At 38.0% G+C, this 25,599-nt stretch overlaps 3 protein-coding genes across 4 annotated transcripts in view; 2 read left to right on the forward strand and 1 right to left on the reverse strand.

The window, feature by feature from the left end:
* Window positions 1–5,903: 5,903 nt before the first annotated feature.
* gpr119 (G protein-coupled receptor 119) lies at window positions 5,904–8,718 on the forward strand. Its single transcript, XM_082140364.1, has one exon. The coding sequence runs from the start codon at window positions 6,553–6,555 to the stop codon at window positions 7,624–7,626; it is 1,074 nt and encodes a 357-aa protein (XP_081996490.1). The 5' UTR covers window positions 5,904–6,552; the 3' UTR covers window positions 7,627–8,718.
* Window positions 8,719–8,853: 135 nt separating this feature from the next.
* rbmx2 (RNA binding motif protein X-linked 2) lies at window positions 8,854–13,687 on the forward strand. Its single transcript, XM_082140363.1, has 6 exons — window positions 8,854–8,952; window positions 9,521–9,636; window positions 10,564–10,615; window positions 10,708–10,837; window positions 12,697–12,877; window positions 12,985–13,687. Exons 1-6 carry the CDS (start codon window positions 8,948–8,950, stop codon window positions 13,584–13,586), a joined length of 1,086 nt encoding a protein of 361 aa, XP_081996489.1. The 5' UTR covers window positions 8,854–8,947; the 3' UTR covers window positions 13,587–13,687.
* Window positions 13,688–18,138: 4,451 nt separating this feature from the next.
* siah2l (seven in absentia homolog 2-like) overlaps window positions 18,139–25,599 on the reverse strand; it is a 42,761-nt gene continuing 35,300 nt past the window's right edge. For both annotated transcript variants that reach the window (XM_082141422.1, XM_082141423.1), the window contains exon 2: window positions 18,139–20,762. In XM_082141422.1, the coding sequence (XP_081997548.1) occupies window positions 20,211–20,762 (552 nt within the window). In that variant the 3' untranslated portion in view covers window positions 18,139–20,210. The remainder of the gene's footprint in view (window positions 20,763–25,599) is intronic.

Genomic DNA, 25,599 nt, shown 5'->3' on the forward strand with positions numbered 1-25,599 from the left:
ATCAATACATATGAGAAATTGTTTCCGTAGAACTTTCACAGAAAGAGCATTTAGTTTAAATATCACTTTTATTTTTTTGGTAAAAATTGATTGGTAGGATAGACTCTATGACTTATTTTATATGAGATTTCCTTAACCTTAATTGTAAGAAGGAATTTTAGAAAAATTCATTTTAAAGGAAAGAGCTGAGATGTCAAATGTGGGTGGTCCTTCATGCAATGACTATATATATATATATATATATATATATATATATATATATATATATATATATATATATATATATATATATATATATATACAGCGGGGGAAATAAGTATTGAACACGTCATCATTTTTCTCAGTAAATATATTTCCAAAGGTGCTATTGACATGAAATTTTCACCAGATGTTGGTAACAACCCAAGTAAGCCATACATAGAAACAAACAAAAATAAGTTCAGAAATTAAGTTATGTGTAATAATGTGAAATGACACAGGGAAAAAGTATTGAACACATGAAGAAAGGGAGGCGCAAAAAGGCATGGAAAGCCAAGACAACTGCTGAAAACTTACATTAATTAAAAAGCAATCCAGCCCCCTGTCAGTGGAAATTAATAACAGCTGGTTTAGTCCCAAATGATGGCCTACAAAAAGTTCTCATTGCCAAGGTGTCACACAAGACACATCTCATGATGGGTAAAAGCAAAGAGCTGTCTCAAGACCTTCGCAACCTAATTGTTGCAAAACATAATGATGGCATTGGTTATAGGCGCCATTCTAAGCTTCTGAATGGTCCAGTGAGCACTTTTGGGGCCATAATACGGAAGTGGAAAGACAATAATTTCACCATAAATTTGCCTCGACCAGTGCTCCTCGCAAGATTTCTGATAGAGGAGTGAAAAGAATAATCAGAAGAGTTGTCCAAGAGCCAACAGCAAGTTGTATGGTGTTTTTAGGGTAATGTGCACTGCCATTTCTCCTCCAAATATGGTGTGTATTATGGCATCCAAACGGTTCAAATTTGCTCTCATGTGACCACACTATATTCTCCCAGTATTTCACTGGCTTTTCCAAATGTTGTGCAGCAAACTTTAAATGAGCTTCAACATGCTTTTTTTCCAGTAATGGAGTCTTGCGTGGTGAGCGTGCATACAGGCCATGGCGGTGGAGTGCATTACTTACTGTTTTCTTTGAGACAACAGTACCTGCTATCTGCAGGTCTTTTTGAAGCTCTCCACAAGTGATCCTTGGCATTTGGACAACTCTTCTGATTATTCTTTTCACTCCTCTATCAGAAATCTTGCGAGGAGCACTGGTCGAGGCAAATTTATGGTGAAATTATTGTCTTTCCACTTCCGTATTATGGCCCCAAAAGTGCTCACTGGACCATTCAGAAGCTTAGAATGGCGCCTATAACCAATGCCATCATTATGTTTTGCAACAATTAGGTTGCGAAGGTCTTGAGACAGCTCTTTGCTTTTACCCATCATGAGATGTGTCTTGTGTGACATCTTGGCAATGAGAACTTTTTGTAGGCCATCATTTGGGACTAAACCAGCTGTTATTAATTTCCACTGACAGGGGGCTGGATTGCTTTTTAATTACTGTAAGATTTCAGGAGTTGTCTTGGCTTTCCATGCCTTTTTGCGCCTCCCTTTCTTCATGTGTTCAATACTTCTTCCCTGTGTCATTTCACATTATTACACACAACTTAATTTCTGAACTTATTTTTGTTTGTTTCTATGTATGGCTTACTTGGGTTGTTACCAACATCTGGTGAAAATTTCATGTCAATAGCACCTTTGGAAATATATTTATTGAGAAAAATGATGACGTGTTCAATACTTATTTCCCCCCGCTGTATATTGGATTACCAAAATAAAATAAAATTCAGAGATCAGAAATTGTAAAAGTTTATTTCATTTTCATCTTTACACATTTCTTTTATCACTCAACGGTAATAAAAGGTCTGCGTTTCCCCCATAAAACAAAATGTAAAAAAAAAATGTAAATACAAAAATAAAAATGTATTGTGAAAAGATGTAACTTTGTTAATTGAAAACTGTGAACTCCCCAATCACACCACTCAATAACTAACTTCTTTGTTCAACCAAAGAATCACCTTTTGACTCTCTCTGTATTGTCTGTCCATTTGCTCTATAAGGTTATACAGATTGCATGTTATAATGCAAGCAAAATTTGTCCATCTTTATGCTCCCACAAATCCACACCAGCAGAATAAGACGTCATCATTACGTCAATAAGCATCATTCGCAATGAACACCCCAACCTGCAAAGAGATCACAAAAAGTGTCATTTCCGTCCATTGTAAATCTCTCTTATGGCTTTTTAATGCTTCGGTATAGATCATAAATTTGAACACACAAACTCATTGTAAAAGGAGATGCACCTTTTTTATGATGTTGGGAAATATATTTTAAAGTTCTCACGCTTAAAAGTCAACAGTTCTATGTCAATAATGCTGATCTCATGATAAGTGGTCCGTAGACTTTGGTTGTGGTTTCACCTTCCCTCTAGATGTGGTGTCACAGAGTTGTGCGTAGGAGCCTCATCACACGCTGGTACAGCTGCTGAACAACTGATACCAGATTCCTGCAACACACAGAAGTGATGAACGTCATGAGTTACAGTTATTCATGCACATGATTCACTAGGGATGATTCTCCATTTCAAAAATAAACACTCGGTCATCACTCCCTTCACGAAAAAGTCTGCTATTAGCATACTTCCTTAAAACTAAAAATAAGAAAGTACACTTTTAATGTACTTCTCAGAAATATACTTAAAATTGCACTTACTTGACCTATACTGACAGAAAAGTAAAAGTATATTTGGCCTATACTTGTACTCAATGTTTTGATCGAGAATCCCCTTGTAGTCAATACTTTCATCCCTTAAAACTAATCTTTGATCACCACAATTACATATTAAAGTGTTTTCCTTGAAAAAATAATAATCTATGAATATGCAAATTAGCCCCGCCTCCACTCACTCACACCACATTGAAGCTCAAACCGGCGTGCAACGTTTTGCTACGGTTTCCGGGTTGAACGACATGTTTCCTGGAAACGGTATGCAACGGGGTTTGAGATACGTTTTCTCTTGTTTGGGTGTGACAAAAATGTCAGCCAATCAGCAGCAACATGTATATAAACCACGCGGTATTAAAGAGACAGCTCGCACAATGGGTCCAAGTAAAGTCGTTTACAAATGCGTCCGCTGCAGCTCGGTATACGCAACAATTGAAGATATTACAGGACATGTTTGTCGTAAAAGTTTTATGGTAAAAATATAGCATATCAACAGTGATCAGAAATAATGCTAAGCCTAATACTTATAAAAATAATAAGGTCATATAGATAGATCACAGTCTCGGACATAAGATGTGGATTATCCTTCACCTGAAATTTGACGCAGCCCAGCTCAGAGATCCACTCGTTGACGATCACACATTGACCTGATTGGTTACAAGGTAGTTTGTGACGTCAGAAACACCAGCGATTTCAAACCGCGTTTTCATCAATGGTGAAAACCATTTTCATCAATGGTGTTGACTTATAAATTTGCACACGGTTTGTCTTAAAGCATATTAAAAACACCACATAGACAAATAAACAGCATTAAAAGCTTGATTTTCACCACCAGACTTTAAGTATTCTAAGGATACTTGGCTTGTAGATGTGTTTACTCTTTTGATTGAGAAGCCTATTAAATACTTTTTCACATAGTTTTACATACTGTCTTATAAATTTACATTGTTTGAAAAATATTGATTACTAAAGAAAACAGATATGTTCCTGAGTCTGAGTATCTGATTTTTTGTGTAGGCTAGTCCACTGGTAGTGTACAGAGGAATTTACTTCAAACCTACTTTTCCCCTAGACTGGGTAAACCCAGCCCGACCTGCCAGCGATTTGATTTCGCCCTGCAGCTCAGGCTGGAAACCTGTACATTCTTCTATCCTGCTTCCGTTACAAATCTACGGGGGCCAATCACAAACTGGCTTATCCACCTGGCACGCTATTGGCAGGTTTAATCCGATCCAATTCCTTTAACCAACGACGATGCTCAATGGCTTCTTTAGTTTAGCAAACAAATCGCTCGAGTGGGTGTGAATACCACTCACTTTCATGTTTTTTTTTTTTTTGCACAACCTGCAAAAATCACTCGATGCCATTGTTGCTTCTGCAAACCGTTGATCAATGCTACAAACCAACACGTTTGTTGACACGTTTCCTGCCTGGAGTTTTCGCTGCAAAGTGCGTCACCTGGATCGTTGGTCTGATTGGTTGAAGGACTATCCAATTACGTACAGAATAATTTGAACTATGCCCGTTGGTCACGCCTCTTGTGCAGTAGAAATACAGAGCAGACTCCCCAGACTAATGTTCAATCTTAAAAGATTGAGCTTGGTCGGGTGATAGCCAGACTACATTTCCCCACCATTGACTGAATTTTCCGGCTATCCATGTTTTCACTGTTATAGACCTTATGTAGCCCTGCCCCCTTTCTTTTTAAGGGACAATATTCTAAAGATGGCGGCGCCCTCGTTTCTCTGGCGCATAAGGTCTATACGGTAGGGGAGCGCAACTACGCATCTTCTGAAAGAGTACAGAATCTCCAGATCAAAACAGGTGAAGAAGAAGAAGAAACAATAGAAGATTGCTTACGCAAATGTAAAATAACGCAATCATCAAACATTAAACAGCATATAAATTAAAACTGCCTAACATTACTGAATGAAATGTCGAACCCATGAAGAGGAAACGACTGTGAAGCTTTGGGGGACGCGATCTTCAACAAAAATGCGATGTTTTCAGCTTTTGTTTAAAATGTTGCCTATATGTATATATATATATATATATATATATATATAGTGAACTATAGCCTAAGTATGATGTTTTGTTCACTTAAATAAAACTTACAAGTAGTATACTTGCAGTATAAAACTATTAAATAAGTTACTGCGAGTATATTTCAAAGTGTGGGCTACTTTCATAAACTAAAAAATGTGCTACAAGTATTAAAATAGTCGCTACAAACATATTAAACACAAAAGAAGATATTTTAAAAAATGCCTCAACTATCCCTTTAATTGCTTGAAAATTAAGATTAGATGTATTTTAAATAGTTTAAGGTGGCCTTTAAACTCACCGGGCACCATTCGAGACACAGTTGTTTCTGTCCGGGTGAAGGCAAAAGAGTGACGCCACGCAATACGCACAGCACAACAACATGGAAAGCAGTCTCCGCTTTAAAGACATTCTCCCGATGCTCTGAACAACCTGAAGAATCTTCAGTATTCTTTTCAAAGAGCCCAAGACGTTCCTTATTTATCCACCTCAAGGTGAAGACGGGCAGTGATGTGTCGGCGAGGGGTAGACACAGTTCTGCACAAATCGCATCCAAGAGCTTTCTGTGAGCTGAGCGTAGCAGTGGGCACAACAACTGCTGACCAAAATCCACTTTCAATAGCAGTGAAAAGTCTAGTAGGGATGAATAACATCACCACATTGTTGGCCGGTGGGAGTCAGGCTTTATTGTGTAGCACTGTTATAAATAGATCTTTCCTCGGAATGGACAACTGTGTGCAGATTTTTAAAAACCAGTTGTGTAATTTTAAGCCCATTGTACTTGAGGGCTTTGACTCATTCATTTGACCTCGAGAGGGAAGTTGAAGTGCATTATTGCGGAATCAATGTCACTGATTCGTCCTGCTCTCAAAATATATTCATATCTGTGCATTGACTCTGGCTCCTATGATAAAATGCTAAATGGTTTGGGTAAAGGTTTATTCACCCATGAGTGATTCTGTTTGTTCAGAGTTGGCTCACTCATGAGTGATCACAGCCACGCTGTTAGTGTCCACCCACCTCCCAGCCCACTCTCCAAACCCAAACCTCTTTCCATGTTCATCAGTTTCTCTTCCCCCTTTTTGTTTGCTCAGAGTAAGTAGACTGATCCCCCTTGCTGACAGAGAGACATCTAAGATTTGCGGACAACAAAATGGACACTGGCACATCACCCCATTTTGAGTGAAAGCCAACCGAATCTGAAAGACGCACTCACTTGGAATCCTTGTTCTGGACATCTTTTCCTTAGTTGGAATATGTTTTCTGTTGAATTTATTGGAGTTTTACGGAGATTTCATGAGAAAGGACTTCTGCTTCTCATCACCGTTTCAGGCAAGGAGCACTCTTAAAACATCTGGAAATCGAATAGTATCCTGAGATTACTCCTTAATGAAAAGCCAAGGATAAAGATTTCATCAATAGATGTCTTCGTACTTCAGCAAGGTTAGGTTCATCATAATCGAATGCTCACGGATATAGTCGCTTAGAAGGAAGCATGCTCTTATGGGACCTGGATGACAGCCAGACAGAACAAGGGTCGGACAAACGGAACCACAGCAGCCAAAAGTTTTGCTTTTCCCAATGGGAGCAAAGAAAAATCTACATCCTTGTGTCCATTTCCTCCCCTTGAAACCATCAATATCTTGGTCTGTTTAAACTCTCAACTTTGAAATGAAATGAGACATTTAATGCAACAATGATTGCTTTCAACTTGTCTCAGGAGACTTCACTGGAGAACTATAGAGTGACATCAGCCAGTCCTGAGCTCACAACCCCTGCCAAGATGGAAAGAGTAGTAGTGACCATGGGCTGCATCCTTAGTGTAGGATCCATTTTGATCATCTCTACCAACCTTCTAGTCGCTATTGCCCTGGTCTTGCTTATCCGCAAAAGGGGCTGCCAGAGTTGGTGTTTTGTTTTAAACCTATCCATTGCGGACATCCTAGTTGGCATTGCCATCACTGGCATCGCCACTGATGCTCTGGAAGGAACGACGACCTCCATGGAGAAGGGCATTTGTTTGTTGCGCATGACCTTTATCCTCGCACCCTCTGCGGCCTCCATCCTAACCATGTTCTTGATCTCACTGGACCGCTACATGGCTATAAAGTTGCCCCTGCGCTATTCGCAGCTTATGAATGAGAAGATGATTGCTGGGGCTCTGGTTGTTGTCTGGCTCATCTCAATGTTTGTGGGATTTTCGCCCAGCTTTTTGAAACCAATGCAGAAAGAAGACTATCTCAATGTCTGCACGTTCTTCTCCGTCATCGAGCCTAAGACCATCATTGTGGTTTTCTGCCTGTTTTTCTTCCCACTACTCTCGGTCTTCATCTATTTCTACATGGACATCCTAAAAATCGCCTGCGGCCACCAGAAGCGCATCTCCGCCCAGCAATCGGGTACACGCTTTCTGTCGTCTAGCCGCTACTGGGGTCACGTAAAAGCCCTGCGGACTGTTGCAATGCTGGTTGGCTGCTTCACTCTCTGCTGGTGCCCCTTTTTTGTGGTCAGTATTGTGCAGGTGTCTTGTCCAAACTGTAAACTTTATCACTTTTTGGAGAACCATCTCTGGCTGCTGGGACTCTCGAACTCCCTTATAAATCCCCTCGTCTACGCCTGCTGGCAGCGAGAGGTGAGGAACAAGATCTGCGAGCTCTTCGCTCATGTTAAAGTTGTGTTGTGTTGTGTGACACACTCCGAGACAGCGGACAGATACCCCACAGACCACCCGACTGTCACTCAGGCAGTAGCGTTTCAGGACAAGATATAGTAGGTCTGCCACAATTCCTGAACTACATCAGGATAATATTGCCAATAGAGTGGGGATGTCCTTTTAGTCCTCTAGTCACAGGAAACTGTAAAAGGTCTTGCTTTGTCGTTAATGGCTTTGTTAATGGATGTGGAGACCAGAGCATTTGTCTAAATAAAACAGACTTTATTTGCTTAACATGTCCGCTTGCAATGAACACATTACATTCTAAATATAACCATAGCACTTAGTTCCCCCTTTCCTCTTTTTTTTTCTTGTGTTTTTTTTCAGTTGTAAAATAGATGACTGTAAAATAGATTAAACTCATATATATTCAACAAAACAGTTTTGGTTTTTTGGGGGGTTTTTTTTGTTATCCATTATACATTCACAAATAAATGTAATTTGGTGATATAGAAAAAAAAAAGTATGGGAAAGGAAGTCTGGTTAACAGTAAGAGTACAATGAACTATGCAAACCGAATATTTATGTACGTTGTAGCAGTATAAGATTTTGGCTAGCAAACACTTGCTAAAGAATATATTGAATGATATTTAAATATTTGCTTTGACTTCATACAATGACAAAATTCAAGGAATGTATTTAATATTGACCAAAACATGTTGTCTTTTTGTTATGACATTTATTTTGCACTTTTTTTTTGTTTGTTTTTTTGTGCCAGTATAAATGGGGCTTCATAAAAATATGATCTGCTTGTGGTCCTCCACAAGAGTGGGGGTTTTGGGCATCAAAAAGTTTCCCTGTGTTAAGACAAAAGGCCAACCACTAATTGGAAGACAACTTAAAAACTGTGCAAAAAAACATAAATTGCCAGGAAACATGTGTAAACAGTGAAATTATTGTTAGAATAAGTGTATTCAAATAAAATAAGTGTATTATTTTATTTCTAAAATGATAGGCTAGGTTAACTTAGGCTATTTCAATGTTATTTCTACTTTTATTTAAATGTTACCATTACATTTATTTTATTGTAGACCATTTATTTTTGTACTCCTTTAAATTGTATATAGGCAACATGTAGCCTATGTAAACGTTATACATCTATAGTGTTACGCCTTTTTACTATGCCAATAAAACTATCAGTGTGCTTCATATGTTCATTAGTTCTTCAGCTGTAGGCTAAAACCTGTTGCAAAATATGAGAAATACACTTTCAGCTACAAACACACAATTAATGCTAAAGGAGAAATCTGAGTTTAACAGTCAGTTAACTACATATCCCACAGTCCTTTTCAACAACCCGGAAAAAGTAGTACCACGTGCAAAACGCGAAAACCGCTAGTGGAACTAAATCCTTCCGGAGTGACTCCGGCTCATCACAATGAAGTAAGTGATGCGTTGAAATTTATGCTTTGGAATTTAATATCTCCCTTACTTTTGTTGTCATATGTTTTTTATTAGTCTAATACAGTTAAGTTACTAGACCCCTCAGTAATGGAAAAGGAAATGTCGCTAAAGGTGAAAGCTAAACAACTAGCCTCAGTGTCTGTAGCAGTAGCTAAAAGCTAAATATTCATCTGGTAAAACATGAAAGTAAACTACTTATTCTCGATTCATTTATTCTTTTTGAATAATTTATAGGACACTGACATATAACAAGAAAATGAAAACATAAAACGACCACTCTTTCGGCATACAGCGTGACAGTTATTGCATAATTAGAGGATACTGTATTACCATAAATGGATATTTGGGATAAAATGTCTGAATACAGTTGACATATTTTAAAGAAGTTAATTGTTTTCAAGAAGTGAAAAGTCATCCTAATGGAAGAATCATAAGTAATTCTGGTATCATCATGCACAGACCACAACAGAATAATAAACATCATTAGAGAGAATGCATAGTACTAAATAAGATATAATGCAAATATATGTTCATTATCTGTCTTTAGTCCACTCACCAAAGTGAAACTTATCAATGAACTGAATGAAAGAGAGGCTGAACTGGGTGTCAAAGACAGTGTGTCCTGGCATTCAGTCTATAAGGACAGCGCCTGGGTCTTCATCGGTAAGTGACTGGTTATACACACACACACACACACACACACACACACACACACACACACACACACACACACACACACACACACACACACACACACACACACACACACAGTCAAACCAAAAAGGATTCAGACACCAGATATAATTTTTTATATTTTGTTTATTACTAGTGGGTGCAGGACACTATAGTTAATTTATGTAAGTGAGGATAGCAAAATAAAGTAAACTGTGACATATTATGCCCACAAATCCTTCATACAGTGGATTAAAATGTATAAAAATTTGGGACCAAACATTATTCAGACACTTTGACCTGACCATGTTTTGTTTAGGCTAAGTTTTTTCCTTTATTGTTAATGCGACATTTTTACACCAGATAAATAAACTAACTGTCATAGTAAATGAATAAATAATTTGAATAAAATACTTAAAAATAATAAATAAGAATAGAATAAGAATAAGTTGAATTAGAAAAATACTGTAAAAAATGTAAAAACGAAAATATATATAAAAGATCAAGCTATCATACTAAATAAATAAATAATTTAAATAAAACACATAAAAAGATTAAAATAATAAATTGATTACGAGAAAGACAGTGTAAAAACTAGTGGGGGTCTGTGGTGTAGTAGGCAATGCTCTCTGGATGGACTATATTTGCACTGTGCCAGATGATGGCAGCATTGCCTCTTTCACTAAACGTGTTCTTCTGCAGACAATGGCATGATCACACTCTTTCTCTAGAAGACCATGTGCACACTAATGCTGATTTGACCTTTAATTCATATTAATTACTCGCATTCATTTGCCAGAAGAACAATTTTAAGAATTGCATAATACTTTGTTTTATAAATTCTGTATTTATTGATCATTTATTTTAGGTAAATGCTGAGCTGTTCAGCTTTGTTTGTAAATTTGTTGTAATCTGCAGGTGGATTTCCATATGATCTGACAGAAGGAGACATCATCTGTGTTTTCTCCCAGTAAGTCCTAATTGCATCAAAAACACATCTTCTTGCAGTGCTTCTGTTTTATTTCCTCCTAGTCAAGCTTCATCCTCCTCTGTGCGTCTCAGGTACGGAGAGATTGCCAACATCAACTTGGTGCGAGATAAGACGACGGGCAAATCCAAAGGATTCTGCTTCCTGTGCTATGAGGATCAAAGGAGCACCATTCTGGCTGTGGATAACTTTAATGGAATCAAGGTGAAGGGCTTTTCCAGTCGCTGTGTGTACTATTGGAATATGCTATTTGTTGTTATTTATATTTGTTTATATATATATATATATATATATATATATATATATATATATATATATATATATATATATATAATTGGTAAATGCTAGCCTAGTTGTGGATCAGTGACATTATTTGTATACACGCTTTTCAAAAAAATCGTAAAAAAGGCAAATATTAAAAAAGTTCTATTTATATATTTTTAGAGATAAAAGTTGTTGTTTTTTTAAACAATATCATGCAGTCGAACATTATAAAAATGCAAAATTATTTTATTTAATATACTTTATAATATAATTCAAATATATAATTTAATTAATGTTTATATATTTTATTTTATATCTTTAGTTTTTCTTTACAAATCATATTATAAAAAGTCTAAATTATTATATTTTATTTAATATACTTTATAATATAATTTAAATGTATTGTTTAATTAATGTTTATATATTTAATTTTATATTTTTTGTTTTTCTTCATTATGATATCAGTAGTTATCAGTGCCCTTTTTAACTTATTGCCATATATATTTTTTTTTTATTTGTACATTTTTGACATCATGTACACTCACCTAAAGGATTATTAGGAACACCTGTTCAATTTCTCATTAATGCAATTATCTAATCAACCAATCACATGGCGGTTGCTTCAATGCATTTAGGGGTGTGGTCCTGGTCAAGACAATCTCCTGAACTCCAAACTGAATGTCAGAATGGGAAAGAAAGGTGATTTAAGCAATTTTGAGCGTGGCATGGTTGTTGGTGCCAGACGGGCCGGTCTGAGTATTTCACAATCTGCTCAGTTACTGGGATTTTCACGCACAACCATTTCTAGGGTTTACAAAGAATGGTGTGAAAAGGGAAAAACATCCAGTATGCGGCAGTCCTGTGGGCGAAAATGCCTTGTTGATGCTAGAGGTCAGAGGAGAATGGGCCGACTAATTCAAGCTGATAGAAGAGCAACATTGACTGAAATAACCACTCGTTACAACCGAGGTATGCAGCAAAGCATTTGTGAATCCACAACACGCACAACCTTGAGGCGGATGGGCTACAACAGCAGAAAACCCCACCGGGTACCACTCATCTCCACTACAAATAGGAAAAAGAGGCTACAATTTGCACAAGCTCACCAAAATTGGACAGTTGAAGACTGGAAAAATGTTGCCTGGTCTGATGAGTCTCGATTTCTGTTGAGACATTCAGATGGTAGAGTCAGAATTTGGCGTAAACAGAATGAGAACATGGATCCATCATGCCTTGTTACCACTGTGCAGGCTGGTGGCGGTGGTGTAATGGTGTGGGGGATGTTTTCTTGGCACACTTTAGGCCCCTTAGTGCCAATTGGGCATCGTTTAAATGCCACGGCCTACCTGAGCATTGTTTCTGACCATGTCCATCCCTTTATGACCACCATGTACCCATCCTCTGATGGCTACTTCCAGCAGGATAATGCACCATGTCACAAAGCTCAAATCATTTCAAATTGGTTTCTTGAACATGACAATGAGTTCACTGTACTAAAATGGCCCCCACAGTCACCAGATCTCAACCCAATAGAGCATCTTTGGGATGTGGTGGAACGGGAGCTTCGTGCCCTGGATGTGCATCCCACAAATCTCCATCAACTGCAAGATGCTATCCTATCAATATGGGCCAACATTTCTAAAGAATGCTTTCAGCACCTTGTTGAATCAATGCCACGTTGAATTAAGGCAGTTCTGAAGGCGAAAGGGGGTCAAACACAGTATTAGTATGGTGTTCCTGATAATCCTTTAGGTGAGTGTATATATTTGTTCTTTATGAATTGTTTTTCTGCTCCACAGATTAAGGGTCGAACCATACGTGTGGACCATGTCGCAAATTACCGACCACCAAAGGACACAGATGACATCGATGATGTCACCAAACGTTTGCGAGAGGAGGGATGCGCTCCCAACGTGCCCCAACCTTCTGAGACTGAGTCTGAGGAAGATCAGGCTGTACCCGTGAAAAAGCCCAAAAAAGGTAAAGAGAGGCTGTATCTGTACAGTCAGTGGAACTACATTATTTCAAGAGGCAATTCACGTTTTTATTGATTTAATAATTGATTGGCTCATGTTGTTATACCTCAGATAAAAAGGAGAAGAAGAAAAAGAAGAAGGAAAAGAAAGAGAAGAAAAAGGCACTGAAGGAAGAGAAACGCGAGGCACGGACTGAGACGTCAGCGTCTTCCCCTGTCAGAGTGAAGAAGGAGAAGGAGGACACGGCATATGAGAAGTACGCTGTGAAGGGACTGGCAGGGAGCAGAAGGGACAGACCCGGACCGGATCCCAGGAATCCACAGGACAGAGCAGATGAGGCGGACAGATTCAGAGATAGGTATGAAGGCGAGCGAGACAGGGGTAGAGAAGAAGACAACAGGACAGAGAGAAACAGAGAGGACATAAGACAGCGTGACAGGAGTAGAGAAGAAGACAATAGGACAGATAGAAACAGAGAGGACATAAGACAGCGTGACAGGGGTAGAGAAGAAGACAATTGGACAGATAGAAACAGAGAGGACATAAGACAGCGAGACAGGGAGGGGGACAGAGGAAGAGGGAGAAATGAGGAGCGAGAGAGAGAAAGGGAACGTGACAGAGACCGAGACAGAAGGGAGCGAGACAGAGGTAATGACCGAGGGTTTGCCAAACACAGAGATCACAGTCGTGAAAGAGAGAACAGGCGAAACTGAGCAGATAGTAATTTTACCTCTTTTTTTTTTTATACAAATTTTGTGTTTTTTGTGTGTGTGTAATTTGAAAATGTAAATAAATCTTTAGATTTTTTATTAAACATCTGTCTGGAGTAATTAACTGTATAATGACCACCTGATATCACACAATATACTCATTTGCAGTGTTGGGGAAAGTCACACTTAAAAGTAATGAGTTACAATATTGCGTTACTCCCTTTTTTTGTTACGTTACTTTATTAACATTACGTTACTTTTTATGGAAAGTATTGGGTTGCGTTCAGGGTTTGAAATTATGCGGGTATAAATCAACTGTGGCGGGTAACGCTGTCAAATCACCAGCCAATTTGCCGCGTTACTTATTATGTTTACTAACTTTGCTGGAGAAGTTCATGTAAACCAAATCTGCGCAGATTTAGTGCAAATACTCAACTCATGAGTCATCATGAAATATTAAATACAGCGTATTGCGCAGAATCTGCTCATATCTGGCTTACTTGAACACACACGTCACTACGCAACAAATAACGGCACGCTTGTTCATTTGCATTGAAGCAATAGCGAAGATTAAAAAGCATTTGGTTAACAGAAAATACATTATTTTCCAACATCCTACATGTTCTTTGTACTGTATTGATCTGTCCACCTTTTTGGTGATGAGGATGATGAAAGAGTAAGGGAGGAGATGGCTGGATGACAGGATTTTGTTTGAATAAGAAATTAATATATGAAATCCAAATTTTATTATATGTGTGTGTTTATATATATATATATATATATATACACATACATACACACACATATACAGGTACCTACTTTCAAACCCTGGTTATGTTACTTTTACATTACTTTTTTCTAGTTTGTTTTCTAATATAAAAAGTTATATTTATGTCACACCATAACACGCCCTTTCTCACCATAAATGAAATGAATAAGCCTCAGGCTGAAGGAACTGCAAATTCACATCTGTACAGAAGAGGGCGCCGCTCAAACAAACCTTTCTGGATCCCTTCTCGTGCTGCCATTCTGGAATCTGGATCGTAGAAGAATGGGATGCTGGAGAAGAAATTTAAACACTTCAACACAAACATATGTAATGTTTATCTAAAGTCAAGTCATCTTCATTTATATAGCGCTTTTAACAATGTAGATTGTTCCAAAGCAGCTTTACATTGATAATAGGAAATTAAAGTAAAGTGTTTTGGCTTTATAGCAGCTCTAGAATAAAGTTATTGTCCAGCTAAAGTTAGTTTGATTGATTCACTTCCGTCGCAACGATTATTAGTTATTAACTTAGGGGCCGCTAACACGACACCGTTAAGTTCTTTCTGCGCAAACTTCAAAAACACGAACCAGTGAGAACTCGTAGTAGGGCGAATCATCCCGATAGCAAAGCGGGGCGGGGGGTGGGGGGACGCTGGTGGGAAAACCATCAATGCAGGTTTGAGAGGTGGCGACCCGACAAATCTCGCGAGAATCACGACTTGCTTTACGGCACGATGTCACATACATCAACAACATATGAAGCAGCCTCTATGGAAGACACTAGCACGCATTTCAGACGTGAATCATGGCAGAGTCGACGAAGAAAGCGCGGTCGGAAGAGTACAGAGACGGCTCTGCGTGAGTGGTATTTACGACAGTAACGGTAAATACAAGTACTCCACAGCGGCTCTAGGGGTCGCTGTTTGAGAAAAACAGAAACTGCATAGTGTGCCTTTAAATACATAAAGTATATTTGTTTAATTTAACATATTTAATTAGTGCAGATTTGCATAATATTTTGAATTGGCATTTCACTGTTTTTATTTACAGGAATACTGAATCTGTTTTTGTGCGAGTGAGATGAGTAAATGCTCACATTTATTCTAGAACTGCGATAACCATCATGTTCACACACAACGCCTCTGCACGTCCCTCCCGAAAGGAGAGCTATCAGTCAATACATGAGAAAATTAAGTTACTTGTTTGATAAGTAACTCAGATATTTTATTATAAATGAAAGTAATGCTTTACTTTACTAGTTACTTGAAAAAAGTAATCTGATTACATACCTCGAGTTACTTGTAATGCATTACCCCCAACACAGTTGTTTGACAAATAAATAATCTTTATTTGAGTTGAAATGGTACAAAAACCAAAAATGTCTTGATGAACAGTGTCAACTGAATACTCTAAAATCAAGATGATGCAATCAAAGTACACCAATCATTATGGATTCAGTTGTAAAACTATTAAAAGACATTTAGTTAAGGGCGTGAAGTAAAAAAAAAAAAAATTATATATATATATCAGACCATGCAGGTTTGCACATTATCCATTTATACCTGTTCAACAGGAAACAGCATTTCATCACTAATATTTCAAATGATCGCTATTGCCACATCAACATATTCAATAACCTAGCAAGAGAGGATAAAACAGAACTACACAAATATACTCTGAATAGATACACACCACATTTATTTGTAATAAACAGAGTTGTGAATGTAGGTTGTTGTGGTGAATTTATCTAGCTTGTCTTTGGACATTTTTTTTTTATGTCCAAAATAATTGATTTCGGTAGCTAAACGCCAGTTAGCACAGCTGTTTATACTGTAAATTAAGAAAATTGGCCTTATATGTAATATCCTTAGTTACTGCGAGCAGTTCAATTCAAGTCAAATTTTAACAATCCATTAATTGGCCAATCAGGAGTATTGCAGATGTGACTCCATTAGTCTTGTTCTGTCACAGACACTAAAGATTCTGTCAATACTCAAGGTTAAAGGTCAAATGTTTGTTTGCACTGTCACTCTCATAAGAAGTCCCTCTTTTCATGCTCACTCACTAGAGTACATCACAAACCCAGGTTTGATGAAGCTATCAAAAAATAAAGAAGAAAAAATGCTTACACCGATTATTAAAAAATAAACAGCTGCCATACGTCATCAGGTCTTTGGATGTAGCGGTCTTTTGTTGTTATAAGCGGCCTTATTATTTACATTTTTAGCCAGTCTCACAGTATTTCCCAAACTAAATTATGTGAATTATTCACCATAAGAATGTTCATATCAATGTAACAAAATTTTAATGAACAGGTCAAGAGCAAAGCATTAGGTTTCTGCAGAAACACCATTCATTGTGGAAAATTACATTTGAACGACCTCTAAAAGCAAAATAAAAATACACTGTAAAAAAGGAATTTAATTAAATTAAATTAAGGACAATCAACTTGGATGTTTAATTCATTTCAATTTTTTTTAAATTTTTTTATTGCTTAACTTATTTTGGTGAGTTAAAGCAATGTAAAAACGCCATACCTTATTGATCATATAATTTTTTTACAGTGTAGATTTTGGTGGCAAAGCGAGTCTAATATATTGCAGTAACTGTTATTGAAATAGTTGTTTCTGCGACAGTAGTGCCTCCATCCAATCAAAAACTGATATATCGATAGAACGAAAGTCCCTGCCCAACAATTTATTTTTCGATAACCCGTTTCACTCGGATGTACGTCACAATAAGAAAGAAAAAAAAGTCCAGTCGCTACTTCTGTTTTATCTCAACTTTAACCTTACATTTATCTATTCAATATTGTTTTTCCTAGATTAATGCATTTGAAATAATGAGGGTTAGAGTTTGTCAAATGTGATTGACCTGTAAACTCACACGTGCTAGTATTTGTATCGCTGGGTTGGCATAGGAAATGGGAAAAAGCTCATTTCATCATCATGCATGTTAAGGATTCTAGTGCTTGACGGGAACTTGTTTATTCGCCAGTTCATTAGGATGTGGTGCTCAATATTGATCATGATGGCTTGATTGCGAGGTACGGCACACGGCTCGGGAAACCACCTGGTGGCTTCATTAAAATGTATTTATTCCGTTTTAGGTTCACTTGGGTGTAGGGGAGTCTGAAATACCATGGGAGTTAGACAGATGGCTGCTGGTCTATTTTGACATGGTATGTTTTGCTACAACAAGCTACAATTGGTGGTTGGTCATATCAGAATTAAGACCACTGAATATATCTGTGTATTATTTGAAAATCCAAACAGATTAGGCTAAATGTGTAAAATAAGTTTTTCCCATTACTATTGTTTTTATAGTCACACCACCCAAGACTCAGGGCTCTGGGCTTCCTTCAGGGCTTGCCATCTACATGCAGGTACTCCATCCTGTTCAACACACATTTGCTATTTTTAAACATAACTTAAAATGATGGAAGTGCTAGTCACCCTCCATTTGGTTTAACAGCATCATTTTTAAAGGTCTTTAGAGGAATGATCCATGTCCTATAGATACCTTGACATATTTACTGATTTTGATCTGTCATCTACAAAATGTGTCAAAATAGGATTTCAGACTAAGAGAATTAAAAGAATTTTCTACTTGGAATGAATGAGCTAGATTCCTCATTAGCATATTTAGTTGCCATGACAACTGCATGTAGAGAGCACAACCATGGGAACGAGAGTCTGTCCGGAGACATTGACCGCACTTTCATCTCCACATATGGGTCTATAAATGTACAAATTCATCAACAAAACAGAATGCATTTGCTCTAGAACAGATTTATAAAACATTTAATTTACATTTTTAAATTATTATTTTCCAGAGAGAATGAAATAGGGTGTGAAGTTGTGCATCAAACTTGGGATCTCTTCACAGAACCAACCACATTCAGGGATATCAATGCTCTTCTCGCACAGACATCTCCAAAGTCTTCAGAGGTATTTGATAAGAGGCTGGGTTCCATACTTGAACAGTGTAAGTGAAATGGTTTCTGTGAACACGCCATGTCCTTCCCACACATAATGCCACTTTGTAAATTCTGTAAAAGTCTCTTTCAAGACACTGGAGGTTTGGAGCATAGTGACCTGAACCTGACACACTTTGAGTCCTAGAAGAAGGCAGACTCGAAAAAAGACTAAGTTTGTATACAAGTAAGGCATTGTGGGTTCATTCTCAAGGGGAGAGTGAGGAATTGTTCAAATCATACAGACAAAACTTCAGTCTAGACTAAACAATCATTTTAAAGAGACTTAACAATAACAACAAATATCAACAAAACTAAAATTGTTTATATATTTACAAAAGCTTTCCTTAATCTTACAGATTACCTTGAATATATAGAAAGAAAAAGTACAAAGACAACAAAACCAGTCAAATTCAGACACTTAATCAATGGGAAAATAACAGATGGGGGTTTGTGCGCAGGCTAAATCTTTTACATACAGTCATTGGTGACAAGACAATTTACGCAAAGGTGGAACACCTATATTAAACGAATAGTTCTCACAAAAATTTTAATTCTGAACTCTGTATGATTACCTCTACCATATGGGACACATAAGCAGTCATCTAGCTAAATGTGCAAGCTGCTCTTTTTCATACAAGGAAAGTGAAAGGCATGGTTTTCAGTGTTAAACATCTTAAGTTTTAGGCATTCCTCACCCAATGCGATCATATGGCTTGAGAAGACTTGCAATATAGTGCACAAGTTGTATGGACTACATGTATGGTGTATCTTTTGTCCTTTGGTCCCCATCCACGTACATTGCATTGGAAGAGAACAGCTGAGATATTCTGCTAAACTTCTGCTTTGGTGTCCCACAAAAAGTGTTACAACACAACATGAGGATGAGTAAACGTTGACAGAGTTATCATTGGTAGGTCAACTATCCATTTAAAAATCAAGCATCATGTACAAATATATCTTAGAATATTATTATGTGGCATTAGATCATGGGTAACAGAACATCTGAAAAGGTTGGCTGTAGTTCTGTAATTTCATGTAGCTGATGATCTTGAATCTGTGTTGATTACAAACCAGTTCTCTCCTCTGGATAAGTTAACAGAAGACCACAAATTAACAAACTTATCCTCATCTACATCTTGCAACATTGAAGACAGATAAAGTAAAAAAATAAAAATAAAAATAAAAGAGGTAAGAAAAAAAAAGAGGTTAGATTCTTGCCTTTTAAACATGGTGGCTCTGTAGTTATTTTTGCAAGTGAATTTTATTTCCACCATGCACACTGCATCTCCACCATGGGTATTGTTTTATCAAGCCATTATACAACTATGAAATTCAGAGGATTACCATTTACATTGTCATGGTTCCACTCGATATACCGAGAGGAAAACCAAAGTAGTCAGTGCAGTTTTTGTACACATAGGTTTTCTGAGGCAAATGTTACACATTCATGCCTAGAATCTTCCCAATGTAGCATTTGATTCTGTGAAGCTAGATTCACTTGTCAAGTTCCTGTGGATTTTGGGCCGGACATCCCAGACAATAAATGTGGTCATCCACACCTGAACTTTACCGGAAGGTTCCGAAGATTGAGGTGTTTGAATCCTTGGGGTGTACAAGGGAAAAATCTCAATTGCACTTCAACTGGCTTCCAAACACCTGCACACTCCCCTCTTTATCTCGAGAAGAACTCCTGCCATCCATCTACCATACTAACCTACAAGTGAATCTGGAAAGTCTGCGTTGTTTTTGCAGGTGACTCTTGAACAGAAATATACACAAATGTATACATCTCCCAACCGTTGCCTTCAGAATCTGCAGTCTGTTAGGGAGCAGAGGTTGTCAATGGTTTGGATCAATGGAAAAAGCCTAACGCTGCCACCTCAGCACATGGAGATGGTCACGTTAATACCCAGATTGCCGTTGTCTGCAAACAGGTGAGCAATAGAGGTATCAAATACAAGACAGTCACTGTTCATGATGGCTGCCGCTACACCGTCGTGGATTGAGCGTGGCGTGGCCTCCCACGTGAGCCGCCTACGGTTGCCGTTCAACTCGAGGCGGTAGGCGAAGTTCTCCGCTTGTTTTCGCGTGCCAATGAGCAGAACGATTGCAAAGAACTGCTGGTGTCCCTCGTATTTCTCCTGCTTCTCTAGAACCAGCATGAAGTGGTGGCCGAAACACGACTGCATCATGACCCAGTCCACAGCCCCGGGTAGGTTGATATCCGTGGCCAGAAAGACAATGTCCTCGCCCTGTAAGGTGGTGATGGATTTGTGGGCATGCATGAGATGTGGCATGACGGCCTCCAGGGAGCCCTGCCATTTACAGGAGGCCCCCGGGCATGGGCAGGTGTACGGGCGAAACTCACACACTTCCTCATGTTCTGGCTTCTCGCTGTGGTGAAGGGACAGCAGGCATCCGGCCGAGGCATACTGTTGGGAAAAAAAGAAGAAGAAAAGAGACATTAATAAAAGGCTTCTGGTACAAAACTGAAAGTGAAGAATGTTTGGATTAAGAGTCCTCGGGTAAGTAATGGGAAAACACTGACAGAGTAGCAGGAACAGCGAGTGGGAGGCTGAGAAATGGTGAGAGAACAAGAAAAAATTGAGAAAAAGTAGGATAAGGGGATTTCAGGAGGGCAGGTGAAGGACACAGGAGATTATATATAGGTAGGGCAAAGAAGGAACTAGGCCACGTGTCGAGATATGGCAGTATCATTTGAAACGTTTCCATAAATTACATAGAGTGATCCGTCTGTTCATGTGTGTACTTGCCATAAAAGCGACGTTGCTACTAATCATGTGTCAAGCTGTGACAACCCTCTCATTCTTTTAATGCACGTGTCCATGCAGTTTGGGGAAATGAGCGGGATGGATTGTGTTGCTTGAAGATGAATAGCACAGTAAGGCTCTCTCTTTGATTATCTCAGGAAGGGAATATCAATGAAGGTCAAATATGAATGTTCCCCCATTCTGCTCACTTTACTAGAAATGTGCACACCGCATGACTTTCATTGCACACTCTAAAACCAACATTTATCTCCCTGAATGGCCTACTGGATTGGACTTGCATCAACAAAAGGTGAAATCCCAAGATAACCTGATAAATGCCCCTTTCAGGGAATTTCATCAGCTTAGCAGAGCTGCAGTAAAGACAAGGTATTCAACTCAAATTATGGGTGAAGGTTTAGATGAGGCCATAGACAAAGCAACAAAGAAAGAAAATCCTAGCATGAATGGGCAGGAAAAAGGAGCAACATACAGACTTTCTGACAAAAAGCAAGCTCAATTATGTCTAGACAGTGAAGAACTAAGACCAAGTCGAAATTTTCAAGCACACAAACTAAAATAAATAATTAGTTTCCCACTCAAAACCATTTTTAAAGCATTATTGGATTCTTTCTTCTGAAAATCCATGTAAACTTTATAAATTACTTTTAAATCCTTGCACCACAGTACAATCGGTTTCTATCAAGTTAGTGCAAGGCTGGAGGTGTGGGCGTTCAGCCCACTCAACGCCCCCCAAGGGTGTGCTTCAATATCTGCCAAATTAATTATTAATCTGAGTGGTAAGTCACTGGCTGCCTAGCAAAAATCAATGAGTGACAGCCGTTATCCAGTGGTCCAGAAGACCCCAGAGGCTGTAACTGCCTTAAAACACTGACATTTATTGTCAAAAGCCGTTAAGCAGCAGCTAGGAGAAAGAATCATTATATCTCCTTCACGTTACACTGGGTTTTCCAAACTGTCTTTCATTAGGACATGGCCTGTGTCCAAATACCCTCAAATTCATTTAGCTAATCCTTCCTCATTACCCAGCCTTTCTTTTACGAATCAAACAATCTGACTTCTAGGAGTGTTGAAGGTTTATGTGTCCCATCTCTTCCCTCCAAATCAGACAGTTATCCTCTAATCCACCTTTTTAATGAGAGAATGACAGGATTTTGAGCGGTAATCCTAGGGCCGTATGGTGGAGATAAAGCCTTTTTCTGGAGCTTGTTGGAGCTGAGGGTACTGGCGTATCTGGTAGGAAGGGAACCGTATCAAGTGTTTGTTTAGGGTACACTGTCGTGTGTGTGCGATTTTATGAGCATGTGTGTATTCAGAGCCCTCATTCATCACTATCCATATTATTCCTACGCCCCATGACGCTTTGCGCGAATTATGGGTGTAACTTCCGTTAAGCTGTAAACAATCAGTGAAAAGGCTCGCTCTATGAACGCAATACGTTAAAAAAGTGTCACAATGAGATGAAATTAATCTACTCACCCTTCAACCATCGAACATTAAAAGGAAATTTAAGTGTAAAAGCATCAACAAGGTATTTCAACAGACCAAACAACCCCAAAAGCGCGAGTCTTTCCACAGCAATAATGGACGGGTTAACTATCACTGTAGTAATATATATCTGTATTATGTAACTTATGCCGCCTTAATCAAAAATGTTCATTAACTTCAGCATTACTGATACTATTTCAAAGTGATTTCCGTCATTTTGACGGATTATAAATTGCATTTACCAGTGAAAACAAACCTGGAAAGAGACGTGAGGATTTGAGGAGAATAACAAGAGATTCTTTGAGCATTCCAGTGAGTTATTAATGGCATATACCGTAAGTTAACCCCCTGAGGTCTACGGTATCGCCGGCGATACCAGCTCGCTTTTTTTTTATTAGTGTAAAAGAAACTCATAAATACTCTGTTGACTTTGATTTTCCATAGGAGTTTCATACATCAATCGATTCTGTTAAATGTGTATTATTTTTGTGTATACTCACAATAAAAACAAAGTATTGTGCTTTTTGCCAAATAAAGAAAAATAAACACGAAGCGAGTTCTGCCTTCTCTCTGCCAGTGTAGTCCATTCTGAAACGCGTCCGAAAATTAACAATAACTAAGCGAATACTCAGTCAAACAGACATACAGACAAACAGGCATGAAGTTTGAATTCTCTTCTTTTAAATGAAGTAATTTATATAAAAAACAAATATTCTCATCTTGTGAAATCTGTATTAAAAGAGAGCGATTCCAGTCGACCTAATTACAGCTAATTCAGATGTAATGTGACTCCGCCCACGGAGAGCGCGCGCTATTCAAACGCAAATGGCTGAGGCAATCCTGTGAACGCCCCCATCAGCTCGAGAAAACACACAAGTTTATTTAGATCATTACCTGTTTACACCGTCTTGCAGCGCTGTGAGGAATAATACTAATGGAAAATGTCCCTCAGAAGTGCGGGTATATCGAGGAGCGAGCTGAGGAATACTAGTAAGTTTTTTCCTTCTCACGTGAATTTCTTCACGTGGGTTTCTGTTTATGAATGGATAAACGGCAGAGATGCGCGCTGTTTACCACAGCTGGCAAAGACAGTTTAAATTTAAATCGCGTGTGTGAATGAATGATGATGTTTTAGCAAACTGCATTGCTATACTGAGATAAGTAAACATCGACTGAATGTTGAAATAAAATGTAGGCTATTTGTATTATAAGCAAGGTATTAAACTGCAAATTAACAATATGCCCTAATATTTCATGAAAACAACGTTACAGTCAGACGAAATATGAAAGACAACATTTTGTTGACTAGATTTGGGTACAGTTTTTACTGTAGAATATACTGCCACATCAAATAAGCTTTTGTTTAGCAATTTCTATAGGCCTATATAAAATACTATTTTTGTCAAAAATAAAGTCATCAACTAAGATGTTAGCTGTTCCAATGTTGGTTATATTCAAACTAATGAATACAAAGATAAAATGTAGGCCTATAATCATTTTTTTTACAAAGAAAGAGTACACTTGAAATATTGTTGAAATTGTAATTATTGTTGTAATTGTAACCGTTTTAATAAAATAGCAAAACATATCTACAAGATAGATGTAAGCAAAATCTTAAATGGTCAATATAAGTCTTCTTCTAAATATATCTTTTGTCCTTCATGCATTGTGGCTCAGTCAGTGTCACACCTGAGTGAATGGCTAATTATGCAGAGTGGGTGTATTCTAAGGTGTAAACCACTCCTCGTTCACGCCCCCCTCGCATATTGGCTTTCCAAGCAAAACCTGTTTTACATCAATTTAAATCAATGTATGGTTTTATGTGAACGATAAAGCAAGACTATTTTCACATAATTTGGAAGAAAAAACTATAGGCGACGATATCCATTAGTCAAAAGTCTTATTGCCACATATTTAGTATGTGTTTTGTGGCCTTATTTCAAAAACTTTAATTTTTAGTTTTTTCGATAACCACGCATAAACATTATTCTCTCAAAAATGAAAACATGTACATACATGTGGCTCACATATTATTGTAGTCCTGTTTGTGCTATATAGAGTGAATTTACACCTTTGCCATTAATATGTTTATAAGCAACTGAAAAAAGCACAAATGTCAGAGCATGTCAGAACACCCCCAGGGCCAAAAAAAACGCTCAGACTCCAGAGGGTTAAATTCAGGAGAACAGACCACAAATGTGCAGTATATGTTGTCCTTTTTCATACTTTAACAGTGAATTGCAAAGGGAAAAAAGAAAATAGTCACGAGGAAAAGAAAGCAGCGACTGAAAAAGAGCTCTTGCCACAGATATTCTTGTTATAACATGTCACGTTAAAATACCAAGTATAATGTTATTCTCATGATGTCTGAAAATAAATCATGAAGGAAAATTCAGTCAAACTGTCGGATCAGCTTTATTTGTAGGGAAACCTTATGATTTGAAATGATTCGTTTCAGCCTTTTTGAATGGAAGTTCACCAAACCGGAGGTGCCACCCATAATTCAAAACGCAGTAAGGTCATCAGGAATAAGGTGGATACCTGAATTCAGCTGTGAACTTCTCAAAACAACCCAGTATATCACTAACCAAGCATTGATTAGCCCTTAGAGCAAACAAATGAACATTTCAACAATGCATTTGAACATCCAAACACTAATATGCCCACAATTCCAACTATCAATTCTGAAAAAAGAAAAGAGCAGAGGACCAACATATTTGCCACTGGTTCCCTACTCTCATTCACTTTAATTAAAACTTTGAATCTATCACCAGCATACATTGCTCTAGAGACCTGATAAAATAACAAATGAAGTGCTCTCTTTCTGGTACACCCTTGACGCTGTGCCAATTTAGCCCTGTGGAGACGCACAGACCCTGGGCTAGGAGCTTAGCTACTGAATTATTTACACAATTCCACATTTAAGTTGCAAATGATATCTTGCCACTTTAGCTAAAAGGGGGGGGGGGGGGGGGGGGGGGGGTAGTCATAG

The sequence above is a fragment of the Leuciscus leuciscus genome, assembly GCF_965113295.1.
Source record: "Leuciscus leuciscus genome assembly, chromosome: 16".
NCBI lineage: Eukaryota > Metazoa > Chordata > Actinopteri > Cypriniformes > Leuciscidae > Leuciscus > Leuciscus leuciscus.